Source organism: Oncorhynchus tshawytscha, linkage group LG09, assembly GCF_018296145.1.
Source record: "Oncorhynchus tshawytscha isolate Ot180627B linkage group LG09, Otsh_v2.0, whole genome shotgun sequence".
Taxonomy (NCBI): domain Eukaryota; kingdom Metazoa; phylum Chordata; class Actinopteri; order Salmoniformes; family Salmonidae; genus Oncorhynchus; species Oncorhynchus tshawytscha.
The window spans coordinates 79,640,425-79,666,523 of record NC_056437.1 but is presented as its reverse complement, the minus strand read 5'-3'; the positions used below and the strand labels follow the sequence as shown (position 1 = coordinate 79,666,523).

General features: G+C 44.5%; 2 protein-coding genes across 3 annotated transcripts in view; both read right to left on the bottom strand.

Moving 5' to 3' along the window:
- The window catches only part of LOC112258842 (myosin-10), a 59,034-nt gene extending 37,071 nt beyond the window's left edge, over window positions 1–21,963 (bottom strand). For both annotated transcript variants that reach the window (XM_042327590.1, XM_042327591.1), the window contains exons 1-3: window positions 21,802–21,963; window positions 19,197–19,569; window positions 7,089–7,245 (exon numbers count right to left, since the gene is read on the bottom strand). In XM_042327590.1, the coding sequence (XP_042183524.1) occupies window positions 7,089–7,245; window positions 19,197–19,541 (502 nt within the window). In that variant the 5' untranslated portion in view covers window positions 19,542–19,569; window positions 21,802–21,963. The remainder of the gene's footprint in view (window positions 1–7,088; window positions 7,246–19,196; window positions 19,570–21,801) is intronic.
- A 787-nt stretch (window positions 21,964–22,750) lies between these two features.
- On the bottom strand, window positions 22,751–25,836 carry LOC112258844 (probable ATP-dependent RNA helicase DDX47). Its single transcript, XM_024433462.1, has 11 exons — window positions 25,668–25,836; window positions 25,254–25,347; window positions 24,930–25,118; window positions 24,765–24,836; window positions 24,465–24,655; window positions 24,229–24,345; window positions 24,003–24,149; window positions 23,735–23,872; window positions 23,520–23,590; window positions 23,295–23,424; window positions 22,751–23,207 (listed from the first exon to the last, which is right to left on the bottom strand). The coding sequence occupies exons 1-11, from the start codon at window positions 25,797–25,799 to the stop codon at window positions 23,016–23,018; spliced, it is 1,473 nt and encodes a 490-aa protein (XP_024289230.1). The 5' UTR covers window positions 25,800–25,836; the 3' UTR covers window positions 22,751–23,015.
- Window positions 25,837–26,099: the final 263 nt, after the last annotated feature.

The window sequence follows — 26,099 nt, the reverse complement described above, 5'->3', positions numbered from 1 at the left end:
ATCCCTACGTCTGATCCTTTCCCTGTTCAGATCCAATCCCTACGTCTGATCCTTTCCCTGTTCAGATCCAATCCCTACGTCTGATCCTTTCCCTGTTCAGATCCAATCCCTACGTCTGATCCTTTCCCTGTTCAGATCCAATCCCTACGTCTGATCCTTTCCCTGTTCAGATCCAATCCCTACGTCTGATCCTTTCCCTGTTCAGATCCAATCCCTACGTCTGATCCTTTCCCTGTTCAGATCCAATCCCTACGTCTGATCCTTTCCCTGTTCAGATCCAATCCCTACGTCTGATCCTTTCCCTGTTCAGATCCTTTCCCTGTTCAGATCCAATCCCTACGTCTGATACAGTCCCTGTTCAGATCCAATCCCTACGTCTGATACAGTCCCTGTTCAGATCCAATCCCTACGTCTGATACAGTCCCTGTTCAGATCCAATCCCTACGTCTGATACAGTCCCTGTTCAGATCCAATCCCTACGTCTGATACAGTCCCTGTTCAGATCCAATCCCTACGTCAGATACAGTCCCTGTTCAGATCCAATCCCTACGTCAGATACAGTCCCTGTTCAGATCCAATCCCTACGTCTGATACAGCTCATCCGTGTTTGGACCCATTCACTAACACAACAGAAAGCGATCACTGATTTAAACACGGATGCACCTCATGCTGTTTAGAATGCAGTCACCTGTAAAACAGACTGTTATTCATCCAAGCTATTACCTACAGAGAGCCCAGTCTGGCAGAGCCCCACCCTACAGTCATCACTGTGAGAACTACAGAATGACTCAAACCTGTCTCCACTCTTAAATATGCTGAAAACAGGTTGAGTCTGAGCATAGAGCACCTGCTGCCATCGGGGGTAATACTGTACACCCAGGTAGTTGATCTGAATTCCTTGAATTGCAGATATTCCAAGGGATTTATTCCAGTGTACCATGAGGCAATCATGCAGTCCAGTCCTGTCCATACATATCTACATTCTAAGTGTGTAGTCACTGCTACATTCTCCAGACAGCGATTCAAACACTCCCTGCTTCCACAGAGATCCTCCATGTCAGAATGTATCACATTACCAAGTGACCTGGTTGTCACTGTTCATCTGCCAACTTTCCATGCATGTCACTTTCAAATAGACATCTCCCATGCTCTCATTTTATGGACATTCAGGCACTGAATTACATTCATTTACATTCAGGCACTGCTGCTACTTGTCCAGACAATCCAGGCAGTTTTCCACATTTACCCTCACCCCAGAGGTCCACTAAATGTGTGTTTGTTGGAAAGAGTTGGTTGTATACTGTTCTACATGTCCCTCCTTTCCCAGGAGTGGCAGCTCCAGGGAGGGAGGGAGTGAGTGAGGGGCAGCAGCTTCAGGTAACCTCATCTCCTTGGCTCAGACTGCAGCTATCCCAGCTATGTGTGACCAATGAAAACACTTCTAGACAGTTGACGGTGGTTCTCGCTCTTCACCCACCCACCCAGCAACATGTCTCCAGTGGAGCCCTGCATGCCCAGACCGTGGGTGGATTAGTGGCATTGTGTGGCCACCCAAGACACAGGCCCCAGTAAAAGATTGGACAGACCTGCAGCGCTGGGGAAGCTGCCATTATAACTGAGGTGGTTGAGCTTCCCTCTCTACCCTTCCAAAAACATGTTTCCATGTGATCTTATGGGAAGTTAATACGATAACGTCACAACATGTGATAACATGAAACTACACTTGAAACCATGTGATCACGTGAAGTTTTCCAAAAGACCTCTAACATATACAGCAATAAAGCACCTATTTATAATAATTTATTTCATAACAGGACTGTCATTCATAGCCATGCATGTATGTTGAGAAAACTCCCCACATCGTCAAGTGCTTTCATGGGGTCTCCATTCAACCCCGGTCTGTAATCTCAGACTCTGCTCCCTCCCACCAGTGAAACCTCTAAAAACCAGTGAACTGAGGAGAACATGTTCATGTCTCTGGTTTATTAAGGGTGCATTCTTTCCCCATATTGCAGAGACTCAACAGTTCATGGCTGTCTGAGATCAGAGATCTATGACAAGAGCCCGCCAACAGAAATACCATTTTATACTGAATGAACTCCACAGCTGTCTGCCATTAGGGGAGCATCTGCCAACATGTGTCTATATGAGTGGGATAGTGTGTGTGTACACTGCCATTTGTCTGAAACTCTAGTACATCCACCAAAGAACACAGAGTTATTTTCACTACAGAGAGAGGGTCCCTAACAGACACACCCCTATCTTCCCTGGGGTCCCCCCTTCTACCATACCCCCGTTCCGCCTGGCCCTTCACACCTGTGCTGTCACTCAGACCTGACCTCTTCCCTGCAGTCAACCCTCTCTGCCCCAACACAAGGCCCCCTTCTCCCAGGGAAGAGCCCTGTCGGTCCGAGCCTCCCCATACTGCACCCTGGCCCCTTCTCCAGGCAACACAAAGCCCCCATTGTGAGCCACAATACAGGCCCCCCCATTTCTCTCTCGTCTGCTTTGTAGTGCAGGAGCATATCCAGACCTACATGTCAGCAGCAGGGCATGCTTCGGACGAGGGGGTCAGAGCAGAGAGGGAGCCTCGTCTGTAGCAGTTCCTGAGACTAAAACGTGTCGGAGAGAGAGAGTGTGTCAAACACAAACAAACGACCTGAGGAAAGGGCTACAGCCCATAATAAGCACCTAGAACTATTCAAGCTCTGCTCCTGCTGACAGCTTAGGTGCAGTGAGGCCTCGGTACAGTTCGGTTGACTAACCCCCTGAAGCCAGAGGGCCAGAGACAGGGACACTGTTACTGTAAATGAGGAGAGAAGAGAATGGAACTGGAGAGAGAGAGAGAGAGAGAGAGAGAGGGTGATTGGTTGAGGCAGAAGAGAGACTGGTGAATGGTCTGTGAACCTTCCATAGCAATGCTAGAGCCGTAGTCTGGGCTGAAGTCAGAACACAGACATTCCACACACTTGTCCTCCTGTGTTCTCCTCACAAAGGAGGAAAAGGAAGGAACCACGTTGGGGATAGAGAGCGCACAAAGCCACCCGGTCGTATTTTTCAGTTAACAGTGCCGTAAGTGAAAGGGTCCCAGAAAAGCCCTGGCGGGATGAGTGGAATTTTCCTACAATGTCCTCCGAGCCAGAACATTTTGGAGAGAAGGGGAAAAAAAGAGAGAACAAAATAAGGAATGAAAGAAAATAAGAGTGGAAATGAGATTTTCTTCTCCTCTCAGGAACTGGACAGAGAGCCATTACAGAACAGTGGCTGATCCTTAACAGCCTGAAATGGCTTTTGAAACATCAATAGAGGCAGTCTTTCCACTCACAAATGAAATGATCTATATAACACACTAAGCACTACGCAGATCAATAGTTATTTAACTGTGCAAGATACAATATACTGTCAATATAAGGTCAGCTACTCAGAAAGTGAGCTGACACACTGTAACTGTGTGATGTGCCAGTGCGGGAATGTTCTTTTGGTCACACTCATATCCATAGTGAGGCATCCCTCTTCAGGCAGCCGGACAGTCTGCACTCCGCAGTGATCTGAGGGCCATGACACTACCACGATGACTCAGTACTTAGCATGCTGCGGATCGCTAAGACAAGGGATGACCTCATTCCACAGTAAACCCCCTAGGGAGTGTACACAATGACCACTATGTGGCAGGACTGGGGACAGTGGGGCAATGAGGGGGGTAGATTTGACATGGGGCCCCATTTCAAACACCTCTCATGTTGAAACTGGAAGGCAGGCTGGCCACAATGGATGAGTGCTATGTGCAGGGATTTTGCCTATATTTAGTTCAAGGAAAGTATGATGAGGGAGGGGGTGATTGGTCACAAGGGTTTCATGGCTATCACTGGTTAAGACACAATAATGTATGTATGGATGGGGGTGGGGGGGTCACAAAGGAAGTGAGTGACGAGACATTGGGTGAGGTGGGGGGATAGAGGTGTTTGAGTTGGACTAACCAGTAAAGCACTTGACCTACTGTATACGTGTGGCCACTAGCCAATATCATAACACAAATGCTCATTAGAACTAAGAAGCAGGAAGGATTACTGCTCATCGCTTCAAGCTCTGGCTAAAAAAAACTACAGACACAGACAGTAACAGTCAAAAGTTAGGACACACCTACTCAGTTAGGACACACCTACTCACACCTACTCAAATTCTTCAAAGTTTTATTTTATTTATTTATTTCACCTTTATTTAACCAGGTAGACTAGTTGAGAACAAGTTATTATTTACAACTGCGACCTGGCCGAGATAAAGCAAAGTAGTTCGACACATACAACAACACAGAGTTACACATGGAATAAACAAACATACAGTCAAAAATACAGTAGAATAGAATACACATCTCAACATCAACTGTGCAGAGGAGACTGCATGAAATCAGGCCTTCATTGTCACGCCCTGACCTTAGAGATCCTTTTAATTCTCTAGTTGGTTAGGGTGTGACTCGGGTGGGCAATCTATGTTTTCTATTTCTTCGTTGGCCTGGTATGGTTCCCAATCAGAGGCAGCTGTCTATCGTTGTCTCTGATTGGGGATTATATTTAGGCAGCCTTTTCCCACCTGTTGTTTGTGGGATCTTGTTTTTGTGTAGCTGCCTGTGAGCAGCCCAGAATGTCACGTTTCGTTTTCTCCTGTATTGTTTTAGTGAGTTTCATATTTATTAAACATGTGGAATTCTAAGTATGCTGCGCCTTGGTCCATTCATTCAGACGATCATGACATTCATGGTTGAATTGCTGCAAAGATACCACTACTAAAGGACACCAATAATAAGAAGAGACTTGCTTGGGCCAAGAAACATGAGCAATGGACATTAGACCGGTGGAAATCTGTACTTTGGTCTGATTCCAAATTTGAGATTTCTGGTTCAACCGCTGTGTCTCTGTGAGATGCAGAGTAGGTGAACAAATTATCTCTGCATGTGTGGTTCCCACCTTTAAGCATTGAGGAGGTGTGATGGTGATGGGGGTGCTTTGCTGGTGACATTGTCGTGATTTATTTAGAATTCAAGGCACACTTAACCAGCATGGCTACCACAATAGTGGTACTATCAGTTGTTTTTCAACAAGACAATGATCCAACACACCTCCTGTAAGGGCTATTTGACCAAGAAGGAGAGGGATGGAGTGCTGCATCAGATAACCTTGCCTCCACAATCACCTGACCTCAACCCAATTGAGATGGTTTGGGGGGCCTACCGGGTGGCGCAGTGCTAACAGAGACTCTGGGTTCGCGCCCAGGCTCTGTCGCAGCCGGCCGCGGCCGGGAGGTCCGTGGGGCGACGCACAATTGGCCTAGCGTCGTCCGGGTTTGGGAGGGCTTGGCCGGTAGGGATATCCTTGTCTTATCGCGCACTAGCGACTCCTGTGGCGGGCTGAGCGCAGTGCACGCTAACCAGGTTGCCAGGTGCACAGTGTTTCCTCCGACACATTGGTGCGGCTGGCTTCCGGGTTGGATGCGCGCTGTGTTAAGAAGCAGTGCGGTTTGGTTGGGTTGTGATTTGGAGGATGCATGGCTTTCGACCTTCGTCTTCTCCCGAGCCCGTACGGGAGTTGTAGCGATGAGACAAGATAGTAACTACTAACAATTGGATACCACGAAATTGGGGAGAAAAAGGGGTAAAACTTTTTTTAAATGGTTTGGGATGAGTTGGACCGCAGAGTGAAGGAAAAGCATATGTGGGAACTGACTGGGAACAAGACTGTTGGAAAAGCATTCCAGGTGAAGCTGGAGGAAAGAATGCCAAAAGTGTGCAAAGTTGTCATCAAGGGAAAGGGTGACTACTTTGAAGAATCTAAAATCTAAAATATATTTTATTTCCCAATTTTGATGTCTTCACTATTATTCTACAATGAAGAAAATAGTAAAAATAAAGAAAACTGTCTAGATTCTAACACAGGGACGAGGCTGCTAAGGGGGCCTGTGTCCAGCACCCTTCCCGGTACAAAGAGAATAGCTCAGTTTCTTCCTGAAGATGAAAAGTTTTGAGATTCTTTCTCTCCCTGTAGCACTGAGCTGCAGCAGCAGTGATAGTGACAGCAGTACTGTAGAGTGGAAGACTAACAGCCAGAACAGCAAGTCACAGTTCTGGATATATCCAGGTAGGTTCAGCCTGAGGAGCTGTAATGACAGAGAGGCTCCAGGCTCCATCAAATCTAACTTAGCTGAGGAGGCAAAAACAGACCCACTGAGAGACTGTACTGTTCAGAAGGCTGACGTTACTCTGAACTCATTAAAACTGAACACACACTGTATCTATTGAAAAGTGTCCCTTTCCAAGGAGCCAGAGATAGATAGAATGTCTCACTGAAGGAAGAAGATTAACAGTGAGTGGTACATTTCCCTAGGATCACAGGTTGAGTTAATAGCATCCTAAGTCTTGATCCTGGGCTCACACTCTCAAAATCCCTCAGTCAGTGGCCACCAATGTTAACAGGCTGAACTTTCGCCTCTAATTAAACTGGCTCTTATCTGCAAAGGAGCCAGTGAGGTCCTGGTCCCTACCTGGGATACAGGACAGTCGGCAGGGCAGTGGACGGGCCTTAACACACTGCAGGTGGCCATTAAGAAAGGCTAATTATGAGCGCCAAGTGGTTTTTTACTTAACGCAAACAAATACATGTCATGCTCTGAAATTGAGTCATTCATGTTTTGCAGACAATGTACATAACTTGCAGATAGACAGTACTCTGTGGTTTGTAAAACTACAAGCCTATTGTTGAGCTTTTACACATTACGTAGTCTATAAGTGGTACAGTATAGTCTGTCTTAGTAGATCTACATCAATAAGTAGTCTGTCAGACCCCTATGGCTAGCAGAGGCAGGGGGGCAGCTCAACCATGACTAACGATGCCACTGCCTCCCTGACTCTGGAACCTTTCACACACTAATCTCCTGGATTATGCAGCAAAACCCACGCAATCCACAACTCAGCAGGGCACCTGCCAGTCACACTTTGTGCACGTTGCGTCGCAGCAAGAGAGAGAGACGGAAAGAGACCTCTGAGGAAGGAGCTGTACCTTCCAAACACAGCACAAAACAGAGTGAGAGAGGAGGTTTACCTTGGAGCATGCAGCGGTATGCTGACTCTGAAATGGCGTAGATGTGTGGTGGCATCTCATGACGCTTTTTCCCTCTGTACATCTCTATGATGTTCTCTGAGTAGATGGGCAAGTTTTTGTAGGGGTTTATCACCACACAGAACAGCCCAGAGTAAGTCTATGGGAGGAGAGAGAAACAAAACACAAATACAGTAAATCGACAAAATAAGAGTAAGTTATGAATGAGGTTTTATCTCTAGAAGAGGTTAATATGGGACCAAAGGTTTCTCAAGATGAGTATCCATTGTACTGTGATCTAGGGGGATAAACACTTGTTAGTCTGAGAAGTGATCAACTCTCTCCACGTGGTTGAACTCAATCATCATACATAATTCAATAATTACTCAATCATAATTTTCTAACTCTAGAGTGGCTCTGAAGTGGTCTGCAAAATGTCAGTGCAATTGAGCGGTCATCATTATGCTACATTTTGGTCCCTTACGTCACCATAGTGGGCAGACTGAGCATGCAGTGGCATAGAGGCAATAGTAGAAAACAGATAGTGAGAGAAATAGTTGTGGGAAATGCAGTCAAATGGTAGACTAGCTTATCATGAACTATCCAGGTGAATGTAAGATCTGGCAGCTCCTTACAGTGATGCCTCCCCATTAAACAGTCTGAACTCCACGCCATAGTGAGTGCCTCCTTATCAAGCCCTGTGGCTAACGTTCTGAGAAATGACAGAGGCTTTGGTGGGATATTAGCTCATTCTCATGTGACTGGGGCTTGACATTCTCACTAGAGAGTGGAATTATCCCTCCCTACCCTCACACACACATTCACCACTGCCATGCTAGAATAATACAATAACACATATTTTCCAAAGTGCAATAATTGGAAAATAAAATGGATGACCTACGATCAAGATTATACTACCAATGGGATATTAAAAACTGTAATATCTTATGTTTCACCGAGTCATGGCTGAACGACGACACGGATAATATAGAGCTAGCAAGACGAGGTGCGGGGGTGTAAGAAACATTGCCTTGTGCCTTGGAATTCCGTTACAAAAACCCCCACATATCTTTAAGATATGTTCTCCTTTCTCTCCGTCATGAGGAGGGAGGATAATGAAAGTTCATAGAAGTAACAAGTAAAGATTGACTTGCAATTACTTAGTGTTTTTCATGATTTTTTTGTCATTAATTATTAAGTGATTAAAACTCGGAATTCCATTACCAAAATCTGTAACGGAATTTCAGAAATCGGTAATGAAATTTCTGGAATTGAATTGGCTAAAATGGGAAATCATAGTAGTCACAAACCACAGTTGGGTTCACAAGTTTGGACAGCACAGTACTGTACAGCACAGTAAAGAAAAGTAGCATATAGTTCAGTACACTACAGCAGAGTAGACTATAATGTACTGTACTCTATTGTACTGTTCTGTGTTGTACTGTGCTGTATTTTGATGTCCAAACTTAGATGTCTATGATTGGTTCAAATTTGGTCTTGTTTGGGGGCAGAGCTCATTAAAATAAATGGCTAGTGTTTAGAATAATATCCAAATACGCAAAGGAGGATTATATTTATATGTGTATGTACCTCACCATGAAGAGAATGACATTCATGTCCATAATTATGCATTTCTGTATAGTACAGGGTAGCGGCAGGGTAGCCTAGTGGTTAGAGCTTTGGACTAGCGTTGGACTAGTAACCCCCGAGCTGACAAGGTAAAAATCTGTCGTTCTGCCCCTGAACAGGCAGTTAACCCACTGTTCCTAGGCCGTCATTGAAAATAAGAATTTGTTCTTAACTGACTTGCCTGGTTAAATAAAGGTAAAATAAAATAAATAAATATCAGGGACCCATGATGAAATTCCATTACCGCAATTCCATTACTGGGTGTAGATCCACTTCACTTATTACTATTCAATAACAAAATAGATTTTTTTCAAACTCAATGTGTCATGTCCTAGCTGACACCCCATTCTTTCTGCATACATCATTGAATCTTACATTTTGAGCAGAGATATAACAGGGTTTTTGAAAAATGTGGAAACATGAAAAAGTTACCAAAATTCTGTTATCAAACAGAGTTTTATGGTTTCTTAAATCAATGGTTTTTGTTTGGCATACATTTTAAGTGAAAGATCAGTGTAATTATGTTACTGCCCTTATCACACATGTCAAGTACAGTACACTGGGGGGGAGAGAGAGAATGCAGAGCAGAATTAGGACGAGACCGGCTGACAATCAAAATCCAGAAAAGAGCCCTTAAATTCTACAAACACCTAAAAGGAAGCAATTCTCAAATCTTCTACAAACAAAGCCATCACCTACAGAGAGGTTAACCTAGAGAAATGTCCCCTAAGCAAGCTGGTCCTGGGGCTCTGTTCACAAACAGACCCCACAAAGTCCCAGGACGGCAACACAATTAGACCCAACCAAATCATGAGTAAACAAAAAGATAATTACTTGACACATTGAAAAAAACGTACTAAAAAACAGAGCAAACTGGAATACTATTTGGCCCTAAACAGAGAGTATACAGTGGCAGAATACCTGACCACTATGACTGACCCAAACTTAAGGAAAGCTTTGACTATGTACAGACTCCGTAAGCATTGCTATTGAGAGAGGGCGCCGTAGGCAGACTTGGCATGGGTCCTCAAAAAGTTCTACAGCTGCACCATCAAGAGTATCCTGACTCGTTGTATCACAGCCTGGTATGGCAACTACTCGGCATCCAACCGCAAGGCTCTACAGAGGGTAGTGCCCAATAACCCTGTCTTAGATGTAATTGGCATGGCCAAAGCAAGTGAAATAGATAAACAAAAGAGAAATAAACAATCAGAAATTAACAGTGAACATTACACTCACAAAATATTAAGCATTTCGCTACACTCACATTAACATCTGCTAACCATGTGTATGTGACAAATAACATTTGATTTGACATCTATACCAGGCGGTGTCAGAGGAAGGATCTAAAAATTGTAAAAGACTCCAGCCACCCTAGTCATAGGGTTAGGGCAAGCGGTACCAGAGGGCCAAGTCTAGATCCAAAAGTCTCCTTAACAGCTTCTACCCCCAATCCATAAGACTGCTATACAGTTCATCAAATGGCCACCTGGATTATTTGCATTGACACCTGTTTTTTTTTTTTTTTTTTACGTTGCTGCCACCCACTGTTTATAACCTCAATTACCTCGACTAACCTGTACCCCCGCACATTGACTCAGTACTTTAGCCTTGTTATTGTTATTTTATTGTGTTACTTTCTTTTTACTTTAGTTTATTTAGTCAATCTTTTCTTAACTCTTATTTTTCTCAAAACTACATTGTTGGTTAAGGGCGTGTAAGTAAGCATTTCACTGTAAGGTCTACACCTGTTGTATTCGGCGCATGTGACAAATACAATTTGATTCGAGGTGGAAGCTGAGCTGCCAAATGTACGACCATATTAGAGAAACATATTTCCCTCAGATTACACAGGCCCACAAAGAATTTGAAAGCAAATCCAATTTTGATAAACTCCCATATCTATTAGGTGAAATACCACAGTGTGCCATCACAGCAGCAAGATTTGTGGCCTGTTTCCACAACAAAAGGACAACCAGTGAAGAACAAACACCGTCATAAATACAACCCATATTTATGTTTACTTATTTTCCCTTTTGTACTTTAATTGTACAAGGCTATAATATTTTGTGAGTGTAATATTCACTGTTTATTTCTCTTGTTTATTATCCATTTCACTTGCTTTGGCCAATGAACCCCTTTGGCGAGAGGGAGAGTAAATTCATAGAACACACAGAGGTATCTACAACACACCAAACATGACTGACAGAGCCTCTGTTTAAAAGGCTTCGAATTGTTTCAAGAACTCTCATTTCATGCCTAAGGCCCAGTGGCTCCGTTCACCTCTTCCAAGGGGTCTGGATAAGGCAATGGGCAGAGGTGACCACAATAGAAATATAATAATAAATCATTATATTTTTATGAGATCACCAAAATATATGGCTTACTTGACCTTATCCAAAACCTCGGGGGTGAAGCCCATGGGTTGTCTATTTGTGAGCCACAAGATGCAACCCTGTCTAACAATCAGGAGTCAGCCAAGCAATTAAGGCAGAAGGATAATGACTCAGCAGCCCAGCCACCGACAAGCGGCCCTGGAGAGCATGCTCATAATGTAAGAAGAGCCCAGTCAGCCTTTTCAGGGGAATGCCTTGCCAAACACTGACAATGACATAGGGAGAGGAAGAGACAGAAACAGAGAGAGAGTGGGCTGTAAGGAGATAGAGGGGAAAGGAAGGAGAGAGAGGTGGTCTCAGTTCATCGGCGCTGGTCTGTGAGGCAGCTGAGCTGACAAGAATCCCTGTTGGTAGAGAAGCAGGGCATAATGATTCTATCAGCCTCCTCTCACTCCTTCTAAACCTTAGGGGAGATGAATAGGAAAAGCCAGCCCTCTGTAACTCTAACTTGAAGCTCCATTTTGTAGCTAATTAAAAATGGATTCTCTTGATCTGAAAGCAGGAGCTATTAATAGTGTGGCGGTGCCTCTGTGACGTGCAGGACCCAGGCAGCTGCCTAGGCAGAGCTACCTGGCTGCACCCACAGCAATAATCTCAGGGCCTACTGTAGCATAACACCAGACTGCAGCAGGGTCGAGATGGTTAGACACCAGACCAGGATGAAAGAACAATGTTTATCTGGTTTATTCCTGATAATAACTCTATAATAACATAATCAAACAATATTGATTTAAAATAACACTTTCCTATCATACTGATTATGCTTACTTTCAGGTTAAATGTGAGTGTGTGTCAATATCGAGTTAACACTGTCAACATTGCAGGAGAGTTTTTGCGTTTAGTTTTGCCATTACTCTGGGTAGACCTACAATACCTTATGGATGCATCATTTGTCTCCAGTCACAAATTCAGTTACGTTGCAGAACACAAATAAATGCATTCTGCAGTACAGTCTACTCAGGAGGCCTCTCTTTCTCCCTCTCACCAAAATGTGAATCCCTCTCCCCTCACCTCCCCACTCTCCCTCCCTCCCAGGAGGGGTTGGAGGCAGAAGCCTCTTCCGCGGAGGACGGAGTGGTAGGCCAGGCCTGCTGCTGGAGGAAGTGGGTCAGGTTAGCCTGCTCTCCATGCACCATGCTCCAGGGATAGGGGATATTTCCACTGTGAAATCAGATCCGGGGATGCAGTGGCTTAGTAACAGCTGAGAAACCCACAGGCAACAGCAGACATAACAGTCGCTTGCATCTGCCATTTGGAATTAATAGCACCCCTACTGCAGCAAGGTGAGGACGGCCTAGTCCATTGATCTGAGGAGAATGACCTTGACAGTGCATATTCATTAAAGCTAATAACCCTTCAAAGTATGCTTTGAAATAGGATCAATAATCTTTGCGCAGAGCTATTGAATGAAAAAGAGTGTCAAGCCAATAGCAGGGTGTTCAACTACCTTGATTTGATAATGTAATGGGCTTTTAACATAATCACATTAATAATACCTGGGGAAACTGAAAGAAAGATAGCTATGCCTTAGGTGGAATTGTGGCATATACTGTAAATGCATGGCACTAACGTTACATAGCTCTTAACCCATGACCTTAACCACCAGCTTAAACACAAAGCTACTCAGAAATTCTCAAAACAGAAGATTTTTTTATAAAATAAAGAAACTGTTGCTCACTCTTTCTGGATAATTTAATTCAAAAATAACCACTGATAACTGCATGATGATCCATGAAAAGCCTGGTGCTGGTTTGGTATCCATGGAGTGTGTGTGTGTGTGTGTGTGTGTGTGTGTGTGTGTGTGTGTTTGCCAAGTTTATGGTAACACCTAAGATGTTTACATGCAAAATAGTTCTCCATGGAACAATGGCAATGCCATGACAACAACAAAAGACTCAAGATATGACTATGTGGGAGGCCTGAACACAATGCCACTCTTGAGAGAGGGTTAATGTACCCTTTATGCATGCACATAGCGAGTGAAAGCTTGTTCTTGAACCTCAATAAAGAAACATATCAGCCAAACAAGAATGACAAGACAGCTAATTAGTGGGGGTTTTCCATTAGTGATACCACCTACATCCTGTCAACCAAGAGGCAGCTGGCCTCCACAAGTACAGAAGCTCAGCCAAGACTGCAATACATTTAGTCAATGTTTGAACAATCAAACATTTGAAACACCTAAAGAAGTGCAGGAATAAGGTTATTGGCATTGGGCAGAGCATTAGGACAGAGAAAAGAGAAATCGTAAATTAGAGAGTGAGTGCAGGAAAGGAGACAGGACAGTCAGACACATTGCAATGAAGTGGGCGGGAGACAGACGGACGCTGTTTTCGTGAAAGAATGCTGATGCTTTCTGACAGCTGGGGATTATATGCTGACACAAAGGCCTGGTTGTAGCGTCGCTAGCTAGTGTTCCGGTTAGCCTGTTACCCACTGGACTGGCTCACCTCCCTGACTTCATATGGAGCCAAGGCTACGCCACCAAGCCATACTGGGGCCTCACTGAGGGACTGACCACAACGCACAGAGCCACATTACCCAGGGGGCTCCCTCTGCACGCCAACCCTAACTCAGACACACAAAGCCTGGGGAAGCAGCGTACAGCGCAGCTGGGGATGGGTTATGCCCCACTGTGGGGGGAGGTCACCTCCTGGGGCTGGGGCACTCTCCCACTGACACAAACATGTTCTTCATTTAGGTCACGCCTACTCCCTTCCCGCTCTCCGGCGCTCAACTAATCACTGGTACTGGCAAACCGCATTACGCACTTCTGGCAAACCAAATCAAACTTTATTGGTCACATACACATGGTTAACAATGTTAATGCAAATGTAGCAAAATTCTTGTGCTTCTAGTGCCGACAATGCAGTAATATCTAACAACTACCTAATACACATGAATCTAAAGGGGTGAATGAGAATATGTACATATAAATATATGGATGAGCGATGGCCGAGCGGCATAGGCAAGGTGCAATAGATGGTATAAAATACAGTATATATTGTACATATGATATGAGTAATGTAAGATATGTAAACATTATTAAAGTGGAATTATTTAAAGTGGCATTGTTTAAAGTGACTAGTGATTAATTTATTAAAGTGGCCAGTGATTGGGTCTCAATGTAGGCAGCAGCCTTTCTGAGTTAGTGATTGCAGTTTAACAGTCTGATGGCCTCGAGAAAGAAGCTGTTTTTCAGTCTCTCGGTCCCAGCTTTGATGCACCTGTAGTGACCTCGCCTTCTGGATGGTAGTGGTGTGAACAGGCACTGGCTCGGGTAGTTGTTGTCCTTGATTATCTTTTTGGCCTTCCTGTGACATCAGGTGCTGTAAGTGTCATGGAGGGCAGGTAGTTTACCCCCGGTGATGCGTTGTGCAGACCTCAGTACCTTCTGGAGAGCTTTGCGGTTGAGGGTGGAGCAGTTGCTGTATCAGGCTGTGATACAGCCAACAGGATGCTCTTGATTGTGCATCTGTATAATTTTGTCAGGGTTTTGGGTGACAAGCCAAATTTCTTTAGCCTCCTGAGGTTGAAGAGGCGCTGTTGCGCTTTCTTCACCACACGGTCTGTGTGGGTGCACCATTTCAGTTTGTCTGTGATGTGTACACCGAGGTTACTGAAAACTTTCCACCTTTTCCACTGTGGATAGGGGGGTGCTCCCTCTGCTGTTTCCTGAAGTCCACGATCATCTCCTTTGTTTTGTTTACGTTGAGTGAGAGGTTGTTTCACTGACACCACACTCCGAGTGCTCTCACCTCTTTCCTGTAAGCTGTCTCGTCGTTGTTGGTAATCAAGCCCACTACTGTTGTGTCGTCTGTAAACTTGATGATCGAGTTGGAGGCGTGCATGGCCACGCAGAGGTAGGTGAACAAGGAGTACTGGAGGGGGCTGAGCACGCACCCTTGTGGGGCCTCAGTGTTGAGGGTCAGCGAAGTGGAAATGTTGTTTCCTACGTTCACCACCTGGGGGCGACCCGTCAGAAAGTCTAGGACCCAATTGCACAGGGTGGGGTTGAGACCTAGGGCCTCCAACTTGATGAGCTTGGAGGGTACTATGGTGTTGAATGCTGATCTGTAGTCAATGAACAGCATTCTTACATAGGTATTCCTCTTGTCCAGATGGGATAGGGCAGTGTGCAGTGTGATGGCGATTGCATCGTCTGTGGACCTGTTGGGGTGGTATGCAAACTGAAGTGGGTCTAGGGTAGCCGATAAGGTGGAGATGATAAGATCCTTGACCAGTCTCTCAAAGTACTTCATGATGACAGAAGTGAGTGCTACGGGGCGGTAGACATTTACATCAGTTATCTTTGCCTTCTTGGGTACAGGAACAATGGTGGACATCTTGAAGCATGTGGGGACAGCAGACTGGGATAGGGAGCGATTGAATATGTCCGTAAATACACCAGCCAGCTGGTCTGTGCATGCACTGAGGACGCGGCTAGGGATGCCGTCTGGGCCAGCAGCCTTGCGAGGGTTAACACGTTTAAATGATTTACTCACGTCGGCCATGGAGAAGGAGAGGGGGGGGCACAGCCTTTGTTAGTGGGCCACGATGGTGGCACTGTATTATTCTCAAAGCGAGCAAAGAAGGTGTTTAGTTTGTCTGGAAGCGTGACGTCGGTGTCCGTAACGTGGCTGGTTTTCTTTTTATAGTCGATGATTTCCTGTAGAGCCTGCCACATACATCTCGTTTCTGAGCTGTTGAATTGAGACTCCACTTTGTCCCTGTACCGGCATTTCACTTGTTTGATTGCCATGCGGGGGGAATAACTACACTGATAACTACACTGTTTATATTCAGCCATATTCTCATGGTTAAATGCGGTGCTTCGCACTTTCAGTTTTGTGCGAATGCCACCATCCATCCACGGTTTCTGGTTAGGGTAGGTTTTAATAGTCACAGTGGGTACAACATCTCCAATGCACTTCCTTATAAACTCACTCACAGAGTCAGCGTATAAATCGATGTTGTTCTTTGAGGCTGATCGGAACATACCGCAGGCTGCGTGATCAAAACAATCTTGAAGCGTAGATTCCAATTGGTCTGACCAGCGTTGAACGGTTATAGTAACTGGTACATCCTGTTTGAGTTTCTGTCTATAAGACGGTAGGAGCATGATGGCATCGTGGAAGGATTTTCCGAAGGGAGGGTGGGAGAGGGTTTTGTATGCATCGCGGAAGTTAGAGTAGCAGGGGGGAAAGTTCGTCCAACTGGCCTCACAACCACAGAACACGTGTAACGACGCCAGCCCTGGACCTCCACATCCGGCTTCTTCACCTGCGGGATCGGCTGACACCAGCTGTTAAAAACCGTCTCAGGGAAGCTCATCTGCGTGCTCGTCATCCTCACCAGGGTCTTAAACTGACTGCAGTCCGGCGTCGAAACCGACATCAGTGGGCAAATGCTCACCTTTGATGGCCACTGGCACGCTAGAGAAGTGTGCTTTTCACGGATGAATCCCGATTTCAACTGTACCGAGCATATGACTAGCGGTTTGCTGATGTCAGTGTTGTAAACAGAGTGCCCCATGGTGGCGGTGGGGTTATGGTATGGGCAGGCATAAGCTACGGACAACAAACACAATTGCATTTTATCGATGGCAGTTTGAATGCACAGAGATACCGTGACGAGATCCTGAGGCCCATTGTTGCGCAGTTCATCCGCCGCCATCACCTCATGTTGCAGCATGATAATGCACGGACCCATGTCGCAAGGATCTATACACAATTCCAGGAAGCTGAAAACGTCCCAGTTCTTCCATGGCCTGCATACTCACCAGACAGGTCACCCACTGAGCATGTTTGAGATGCTCTGGATCGACGTGTACGAAAGTGTGTTTCAGTTCCCGCCAATATCCAGCAACTTTGCACAGGTATTGAAGAGGAGTGGGACAACATTCCACAGGTATTGAAGAGGAGTGGGACAACATTCCACAGGTATTGAAGAGGAGTGGGACAACATTCCACAGGTATTGAAGAGGAGTGGGACAACATTCCACAGGTATTGAAGAGAAGTGGGACAACATTCCACAGATATTGAAGAGGAGTGGGACAACATTCCACAGGTATTGAAGAGGAGTGGGACAACATTCCACAGGTATTGAAGAGGAGTGGGACAACATTCCACAGATATTGAAGAGGAGTGGGACAACATTCCACAGGCCACAATCAACAGCCTGATCAAATCTATGTGAAGGAGTTGTGTCGTACCTCATGAGGCAAATGGTGGTCACACCAGATACTGTCAGATTTTCTGATCCATGCCCCTACTAATTTTAAAGGTATCTGTGACCAACAGATGCATATCTGTATTCCCAGTCATGTGAAATCCATAGATCAGGGCATAATGAATTTATTTCAATTGACGGATTTCCTTATTTGAACTGTAACTCAGTAAAATCTTTGAAATTGTTGCATGTTGCGTTTATATTTTTGTTCAGTGTAGTTTAATTTTCACTACGGCCATTATTCAACAACACACAGATGAAGAGAGCCTTCAAGAAACATGGAGAAACATAAAGCTATTATCTAGTGGAATTCGTCATCAAGCCTGGTAGAGAAGATAAATCAAAAAGACTGCAGTTCCTCCAGAATCCCCGTCACCATGACTTAGGTGATAACCAATCCACATTCTATTCCTGGAACGTATGTCACTAAATGGGTCAAGATCACGACGATACACTGTATATAGGACATCATTAACTAGACCCATCTGCACTGAAACATAGCTGCAGATAACTCCACAAACAATGAAAGCATGCAATTTAAACCAATGCAAACTCGGACGTTGGATTTTTGGTGTGCTTAGATAAAAATAAAAAAGTTTACAGACTACAGAATGGAAAATAGTGATGGGATACCAACAGCAAGAGGTAGCTTTAACATCTCCCTAAATGAGTGACATCATATACAACACTATCTATCATCTAATGGAATTCTGGGATTGTAGGATGTCTTTTCTACAGACGGCTTATGTGTGAGAGGACAAAGGCTCCCGACCATAAAGATGCACAGATGCATAGAGCACAGCAGCAACAGTGACAGGAGGTGGGCCAGTGCCTCTCCCAGTCTGCCACCCTGCCCTGGGGCTCCACAGTCAACACACAGGGCCAAATGTGTTGGCTTTAATACCCAGGGACCCCACTGAGATGAGAGAGCCCCACAGACAGCTCAGAGATCAAACAGGGCAACCACGAGGAATGGGGTCATACAAACAAACTGACCCACCAATGTTTATGGTAGAAATGTCACCTACAAAGGTGAAAGTAAAGAAGATGGCAGGTAATATAGATACAGAGAGAGAACTTGCCATCGGTCTGAACTATCTGGAAACGGTTAGAGTATGATCAGTCTGTGTGTTTTTTAAACTTCAATCAAGCCACAAGACAGTGGCGTATCCAAATACCCATACTGAATAGTATGTGAAAAAAAGAAAGTGTTATAGTATATGCAATTTCTAAAATAGTACTCCAAATGAGTCATCTCATTGCGTTAACTCCCGCCATTCGCTCATTTTGGTACAGCAGTCAATTTATCTGATTATCAGCTGTTGTCAGACACACGTGAGTCAGAAAAGACAAGTGAATTCTACTAGATCAAACATCAAAATCAGTATGCAGTTTATGTGTGTAGTACTTATTCAGACACAGACCCCGTTTCCTCAGAGTTCCCCAGAGGTTAGGTTCTGTAGGTGAGCCAGGCCCTCTCAACATTATCAAGAGACCAATACATGGGATTCTGTGGTCTGGGTCTCATTTAAGGTATGCGTCGCCAGAGTTGCTGAAAAACAGCTAAAATATTGAACTATTGAGCAATGTCTGCTGTGTGCATTATGTGTGAGTATGGTTGAATTTGCTTTCTAGGTGAATAGATGTATAATAAGAATACACTCAGAAAAAAAGGTGCTATCTAGAAGCTAACAGGGTTTTCAGGCTGACCCCATAGGAGAACCCCTATGTAGAACCCTTTTTCGTTCCAGGTAGAACCCTTTCCACAGAGGGTTCTACCTGGAACCAAAAAGGGTTATCCTAACCCTTTTGCAACCCTTTTTCCTAACAGTGTACAACAACACAACCACTCACGTAGATGAGCCCAGAGTAGTAGCGGTCTTTGAGGTTGTGCAGCACTGAGGCCTCATTCAGGCAGGTGAGCTCGGCCATGTCTTCCACCTTGCTGAACTTGGGCGGGTTCATCTTCTGGATGTCGTCCTTATTGACAATGGCCTTCTTGCCATTCTCTGACAGTTCCACCACCACCTCCTCTCCCCGCTCCTCCTTGATGCTGGCCGCCTCAAAACCATGACGCTCTGAAGGGATCCACACCACCTTCTTGGCTGTCCAGTCGGCCTGTGTGGCCGGGTTGTAGACCACAGCGCGATCCACAAACAGGTACCGCTCCGGGTCCTCCAGCCCACTTCGATGAGCCATTTTGGGGGTACCAGAGAAAGAGTGCCACCTGGAAGAGGCAGAGACAGGCAGAAACTCAGTATAACAACATGTTTGTCATGAAATGTTAAGCACTCTCAGGCATGGCACTTATCAAGGTTGCATTCCTTTGTGACAATACAGCTACCCCCTTTTCAAGCCTAGATGTAGCCAGCAGATCCGACCCGCTTGCTTACAGCTGCACTGGGGTCGGACAGCATTCCTGTGTAGATTAAGACACCGTGAAGCCGGCACGAATATGGCTCGGAAAACGCACCTCAATCCAAGGATGAGAAAAGCATTGCACTCTGAGAATTGTCCCATTATCCCAACTGTTACACAGAGAAGACTGAACTACTGCTAGTTTTTACGGAAAGCTGTCCTTTCGTCCTCATGCTAGGTAGAAGAAGCCACAGCAGCCATTTTGGAAGGTGTGTTTCCCAAGCCATATCGCACATCGGCTCTGCGAGATATCAAGGGTTTCCCAAACTTGGTCCTGGGCCACCCCCGGGGGCACATTTAGTTTTTTTGCTGTAGCACTCACAGCCGATTCAAATATTTAAAGCTTGATGATGAGTTGGATATTTGAATCAGCTGTGAATTTGGGAAAACCTGTCTTAAACTATATAGGAATGCGGTCTGACCCTAGCACCGGTGGTAACAAGCTGTCAGATCTGCTGGCTAGTCTAGGTGGGGACATTTTACTCACCTGTATCTTATTTTCAGGAGGTTATGAAGGGTTATGAAGGGTTATGAAGGGTTATGAAGGGAGGCACAGTGCAAAGTTGCATAATTTTACATGCTTACAAAAATGGATGAGATGAGTCTACTCTGCTGCACTGCACTAGGCCTAGCAATGGATAACAAATGGTAGCTAGGTAGCCTAAGTGCTTTCCAGAGCAGCCCAGAATTCTCGCAGGTTCCCCACTCTCTGAGGGCTTGACAGAAAGCTGATCAAATCAAATGTATTTATAAAACCCGTCTTACATCAGCTGATATCTCAAAGTGCTGTACAGAAACCCAGCCTAAAACCCCAAACAGCAAGCAATGCAAAGGTGTAGAAGCACGGTGCCTAGGAAAAACACCCTAGAAAGGCCAGAACCTAGGAAGAAACCTAGAGAGGAACCAGGCTATGAGGGGTGGCCAGTCCTCTTCCGGCTGTGCCGGGTGGAGATTATAACAGAACATGGCAACGATGTTCAAATGTTCATAGATGACCAGCAGGGTCAGATAATAATAATCACAGTGATGTTTCCAGTTTTCAGGGATACAGTATTCAACATAAATGTAGGGGCTCTTTTTAAGGATGCTACATTATGGTACAGGTTACCCAACGTCCTCATTGTTTCTTTATTTCTCACAGGTTATACTTTAAGCGTTTTGAAAGCTAACTGCAGTACGACAAAAGTGTGTTTCTTGTGTATGATATTGGTTTCCGCCACACTGTATCAGATATTGGACAGAGGACACAGATGTTTGTTACATTTTATCTGTACACGCCAAATAGGCCGACAGCATCATTGCTTTTTACAGCAGAATTTATCACACGTTCCTCATCCAAGTGGAAGTTTGCAGCCAAACATGGAAAGCAATTCCTCACCTTCAGGTGGAGTATTCATCGTGTTGAACAAATGCATTCAGAATAAAGTAAGTGCCAAACAGAACCCCATTTTTAAAAACTTTTCTGTTGTTGATTTGCCTGACAGGCTGCCTACATTGTTGACTCGTTTAATAACGCGCGTTTTACGCTGATTTGACTAGAGTCATCTCGCGCGCTGGTGTAACGGTGTTGTGAATGGGACGCAATCTGTCCACACATGACAATCAACATAGACAATAAACATGTATTTATTAGAGCAGCAGTTCCCCGAACAACCTATATCGCTATTATAGATCACATAGATTCAGATAGCTGCACGTTATCTGACATTTACGATCACTTTGATAACAGAAACCATCTGAAATCATGCAGAGAGCTCTTACTGGTCAAGGGAGTCAATTTTGGTGTAGCAACATCTCCAAAGTCCTAATTTCTATTTTATTAAATTAAAATCTTCAATAAATATAACGCAATATATGCCTTTAACATATTTTAATTCAACGTATCTGGGTAATCAATAGTCCTGAACATAATATAACGACATCATTGCAAGTACTTCCACAGTTGCGCTATGTAGCCTAAATCCATCTAGCCGGACAGTCTTCAAGCTGCTAATGTAACCAATGCAGAATATAATTATTCCGAAAAGAGCTGGTAATTTACCTGGTGGTGTGAGAGAAGAAACGAGGACCACGGTTCACACGAATAGACCGACCTCCCTCTTTAATAACACTTTATGGAACAACACAACTGATATTCAGGCATCTATCTAGGCTTTGGTTTGCACCAAAGACACTGCCCCTATGGTGGGTCCCCTCAACCGAACAGATCTGACCGCTGTTACTCCGCCCACGATGGGTTGTGCAGACATAGATATTGACCAATAGATCAGCTCGTCCGAATTCAATAGCTCATTGTGATGCTTTACGTGCTATATTTTCTAAAGTGTTGATATTCTCTGAAAAACAGACGTCTAATGATAAACAAATACAAATCATGTTTTTATTCTGAAGCCACATGAGGTGAATAGCTGTGAAAGTCTATACACGGCACACACCTACTAGATGCGGCTAAAACACAATTGGATTCGCACGCTGCAGTCTCTACTACCCTCGCCTCCTATTGGCTAAAAAGAGAAAACCCATTTATTTTTAGAGGAATTATTTCTGGTCCATCGTTTCACCTGTTCCCTAACACCATTTTCAACCGGACCCTCGACATTTAAAAAAAAGTTTTCAAATATATTTCCTTTCAATTAAATCTTTATTCTCAGTGCACGAAATAATGCACGTATTTGTTCCTTCAGTCATTAACACGCTGTTGATGCAATGTTCATTTTGTATGCTCGTTAGGTATCGCATGGAGTGATATTTGACATGGTACAAATGTTACAATAAACTGCCACAGTAACTGGTTAGATATCATGATATACCACACCCCCATCTTGTGTCCAAAGTGGTGGGGCTTGATGGTACCATTATCATCCTGGAAATATAGGTCATTGTCTATTTTTTCCCTGTTCATGTCACCTGCATTGCAAATATACATTCAAAATATTTAATGAAATATTTAATACAAATTAATGATGTTATATTATCATATCAGGATTCCATTCATGTTGAACAAACTTTATTATCAAATTGTGAATGTGAACACAACTCACTGAAAATGGTCTTGATTTTACATAAACATTTTATTACAAATGGAAAGATTGATTAGTAAATTTAACAAGTCATTGGTAATTAAATAGCCTGTCTCGTGATGTGGTGGTTGTAAAGAAAGAGGCATCTGTTAATAATCATAGATGTTTTATATCAAGGAGAAAATGTCATACTATCTGACAATATGTACAGTATTGTGTTATTCTACTGGCACCTTTAATGTCCGCCTCTCCAAGCTGCTCCGCCACGGTTTTTCCCTCCTCCTCCCCCTCTGCCACCTCCTCTCCCCCCCCCTCCGCCACCACCAGCGCCGCCTCTTACTTTCTTCCTCACACCGCTGGACTGCTCTGTGTCATCCCCCTCTTCTCCTCTGGGCCTCTTCCTCTTTTCTCCTTGCTCCTTCATTTCCTGAGAGGGGAAGAGGTTATCGTGACTGACTTTAGAGCCATTACAATGGATGACGACACTGCTGAAAAGACACTGATTGAGACTCACAATTCTGGCGAATCGCTGTGCCTCGCTCACTCTCTCCACCAGCATCATCACTTCCTCCTCCTGCGTGGGGAAGGCAGGGAGCTTCTTGCCAATCAGAGTTTCGATTCGCTGGAACAGCTCCACATCATACCTGAGAGGTTAATATGTCAATCAGAAGAAAATATTTGGACGAAGTCACCAATTTCAATAGGATTGGTTGAGATTGAGCATAAAGGTGGCCCTTACTGTGTGACAAATGTGATGGATTTTCCAGACCGTCCTGCTCTGGCGGTTCGCCCCACTCTGTGGATGTAGTCCTGAGCGCACACACACACACACACACACACACACACACACACAATAAAACACCACTAAACTTGCTCAGTTGGGTCATCGTTTGTGATAACATTGAAGAGACTGCACAGACCAGGGAGAAACATCCACACAAGCAAGATTGATACCTTTGAGTGGGTTGGGATGTCGTAGTTAATAACACAGTCTACATGTGGAATGTCCAGTCCTCTTGATGCCACGTCCGTCGCCAGCAACACAGAGCGAGACTTAGATTTGAACTTGTTCAGCGACCCCAGACGTTTGTTCTGACCAACAGAGAAAGACATGTATACTTTCTTACATGCAGATTTCTCTGATGTGTAAAACATTTGGAAGTGTTAGTATGATATTTGGAGTATGTTGGTAGACAGTAGTGTGTTTGGATAAGGGGGGTACCTGACTCATCTGCCCATGCAGGGGGATGGCAGTGATGCCCAAGTTCCTAAGCAGCAGTGCCACACGCTGGGCATTGTTACACGTACTGCAGAAGATCATGAAGGAGTTCCCAGCCAGCTCGTTGATGATGGACACCAGGTAACAATCCTGGAGACACAGCCAGTTAACTTACAATCCAACACTAACCATACACAGCTTTTCCATTAGAACATCAAACTTCAAGTACCTTGTATTTGGAGGGTATGAAGACGTAGTACTGCTGAAGTTTTTCTACTGTTGAGTATTTGGTGTTAACGGCACATTTAACTGGATCCTTCAGAGCTGCTCTCTGTAGCTTGGCGACCTTGGTAAATATAGAAGACATAGAAGGGTTAGTGTGACAGGCCAGGGGTTAGGGATACTCTGACAAGTCTCAAATGAAAAGCTAAAAGGAATAGATAATAGGGTCTATTACGTGGTTACCTTTTTGGTCATAGTGGCAGAAAAGAGAAACGTGCGTCTGTCTCTGGGAATAACCTTTAGGATCTTGTCCACCTCAGTCTCAAAGTCCATGTTGAGGATCCGGTCTGCCTCATCCATCACCAGGAACTTCAGCGCTCGCAGCGAGAAGCCTTTGGTGTTCTCCAAGTGGTCTATCAACCGCCCGGGGGTGGCTGTTATGACATGCACGGTGAATACACAGTATCAACCAGGAATGCACTTAAAAGATGGTACCACATTATGCAACTGAAAGGGGTAGGTTGGATTAAGGTATTTTCTCACCAATGACAATGTGAGGTTTCTTGGCCAGGACCAGGGATTGGGACATCATGTCAATTCCTCCAACGATAACAGCTGAAACAGAAAAAAAGACAAGTTAAAACAACAGTCACATGACACTTGAGTTCCTTCAAATATATGTTTCTACTCCTTCCAAAGCCCACGTACCGGTCTTGACTCCGATGCTGGAGCCCAGGGCCTCAAACTGTTCTGCTATCTGGAAAGCCAGCTCTCTGGTGGGGGTGAGTATGAGTGTATGCAGCCTTTGAGCGGAAGCGAGGAGTGACTGCAGGATGGGCAGAGCAAACGCACCGGTCTTACCTGAGCCGGTCTCTGCCAAGCCAATTACATCCTTTCCTGAGAGAGGAGAGAAGAAAGTGCATCGTGAGTGTACAAACAGACATGAGACCTTCCCCCGAGAGGACAGGTCTTTACCAACCATTTTATACATGGCACAAACAAGAACATTCACCCCCATCCAACTGAACTCACCTTGTAAGGCTACAGGTATGGCCTCTATCTGGATCTTTGTAGGAGTCTTCCATCCCAACTGTTCACAAGCTTCACACAGCACTTCAGTTACACCCTATATTAAACAGATGCATGCCATGGCAGAAATATGTAAACACCTTAGAATATAGAGTTTATGTTAGACATGTACACACATCGCATGGATGAATGCGCGCCCCATTTTTAAATGTCTGTCAATGACTTCACATCATCTCACAGCTGTACCTAGCTCTCATCAGTAGGATGCTGAACTGTATGTTGGTGGTTGAAAGAGTTAACTTGCTAACTTATCAGCAGTAGGTTGGTTTGTGGATGTGCTGTTTTAACTAACGTTAGCTCGCTTCCAAGCCGGAAAGCTTATACACCATTTCAATTTAGCTAGCTAACGTTACTCACCAGATCCTTGAAGGTCTTCAATTGTTCATCATTTTCAGCGATATTAACGTTACTGTTATCATCATTACTCGAATCTTCATCCTTTGCGTCATCTGTTTTTATCTCAACACTTTTCTTCGAGTCGTCCGCCATGCTTGTTTGCCAACGTGCCGTCTACGCTAAAGTGCGCATGTACGGAAATAAGATTTCATGCTAGGATTTCTGGGACTTGAGGTTCCCCGTTGAATTCATAAATCGTTCAAATTAATTGCAATGTTTAGACCACATTCAGTTGTCAAACGTTACAGATAGAAATGCCATGAATAGAGCTGATGTGATTCCTTAGCCTAGTTCTTCCATCTGAATGTTCCAAAACGTTGCATCCTGCTGAACGAGCCTGTTCATCATGGTGGTTTATTAATTTCTAGTCTGACTTATGAAAATATACTTTAA

Excerpts from the sequence above, each read along its gene's own strand:
- LOC112258844 (XM_024433462.1), bottom strand. The coding sequence starts at position 25,799 with ATGGCGGACGACTCGAAGAAAAGTGTTGAGATAAAAACAGATGACGCA. Across the intron at positions 25,348-25,667 it reads TGAAGACCTTCAAGGATCTG|GGTGTAACTGAAGTGCTGTG; the intron begins GTGAGTAACGTT and ends TGTTTAATATAG. Across the intron at positions 25,119-25,253 it reads CATACCTGTAGCCTTACAAG|GAAAGGATGTAATTGGCTTG; the intron begins GTGAGTTCAGTT and ends CTCCTCTCTCAG.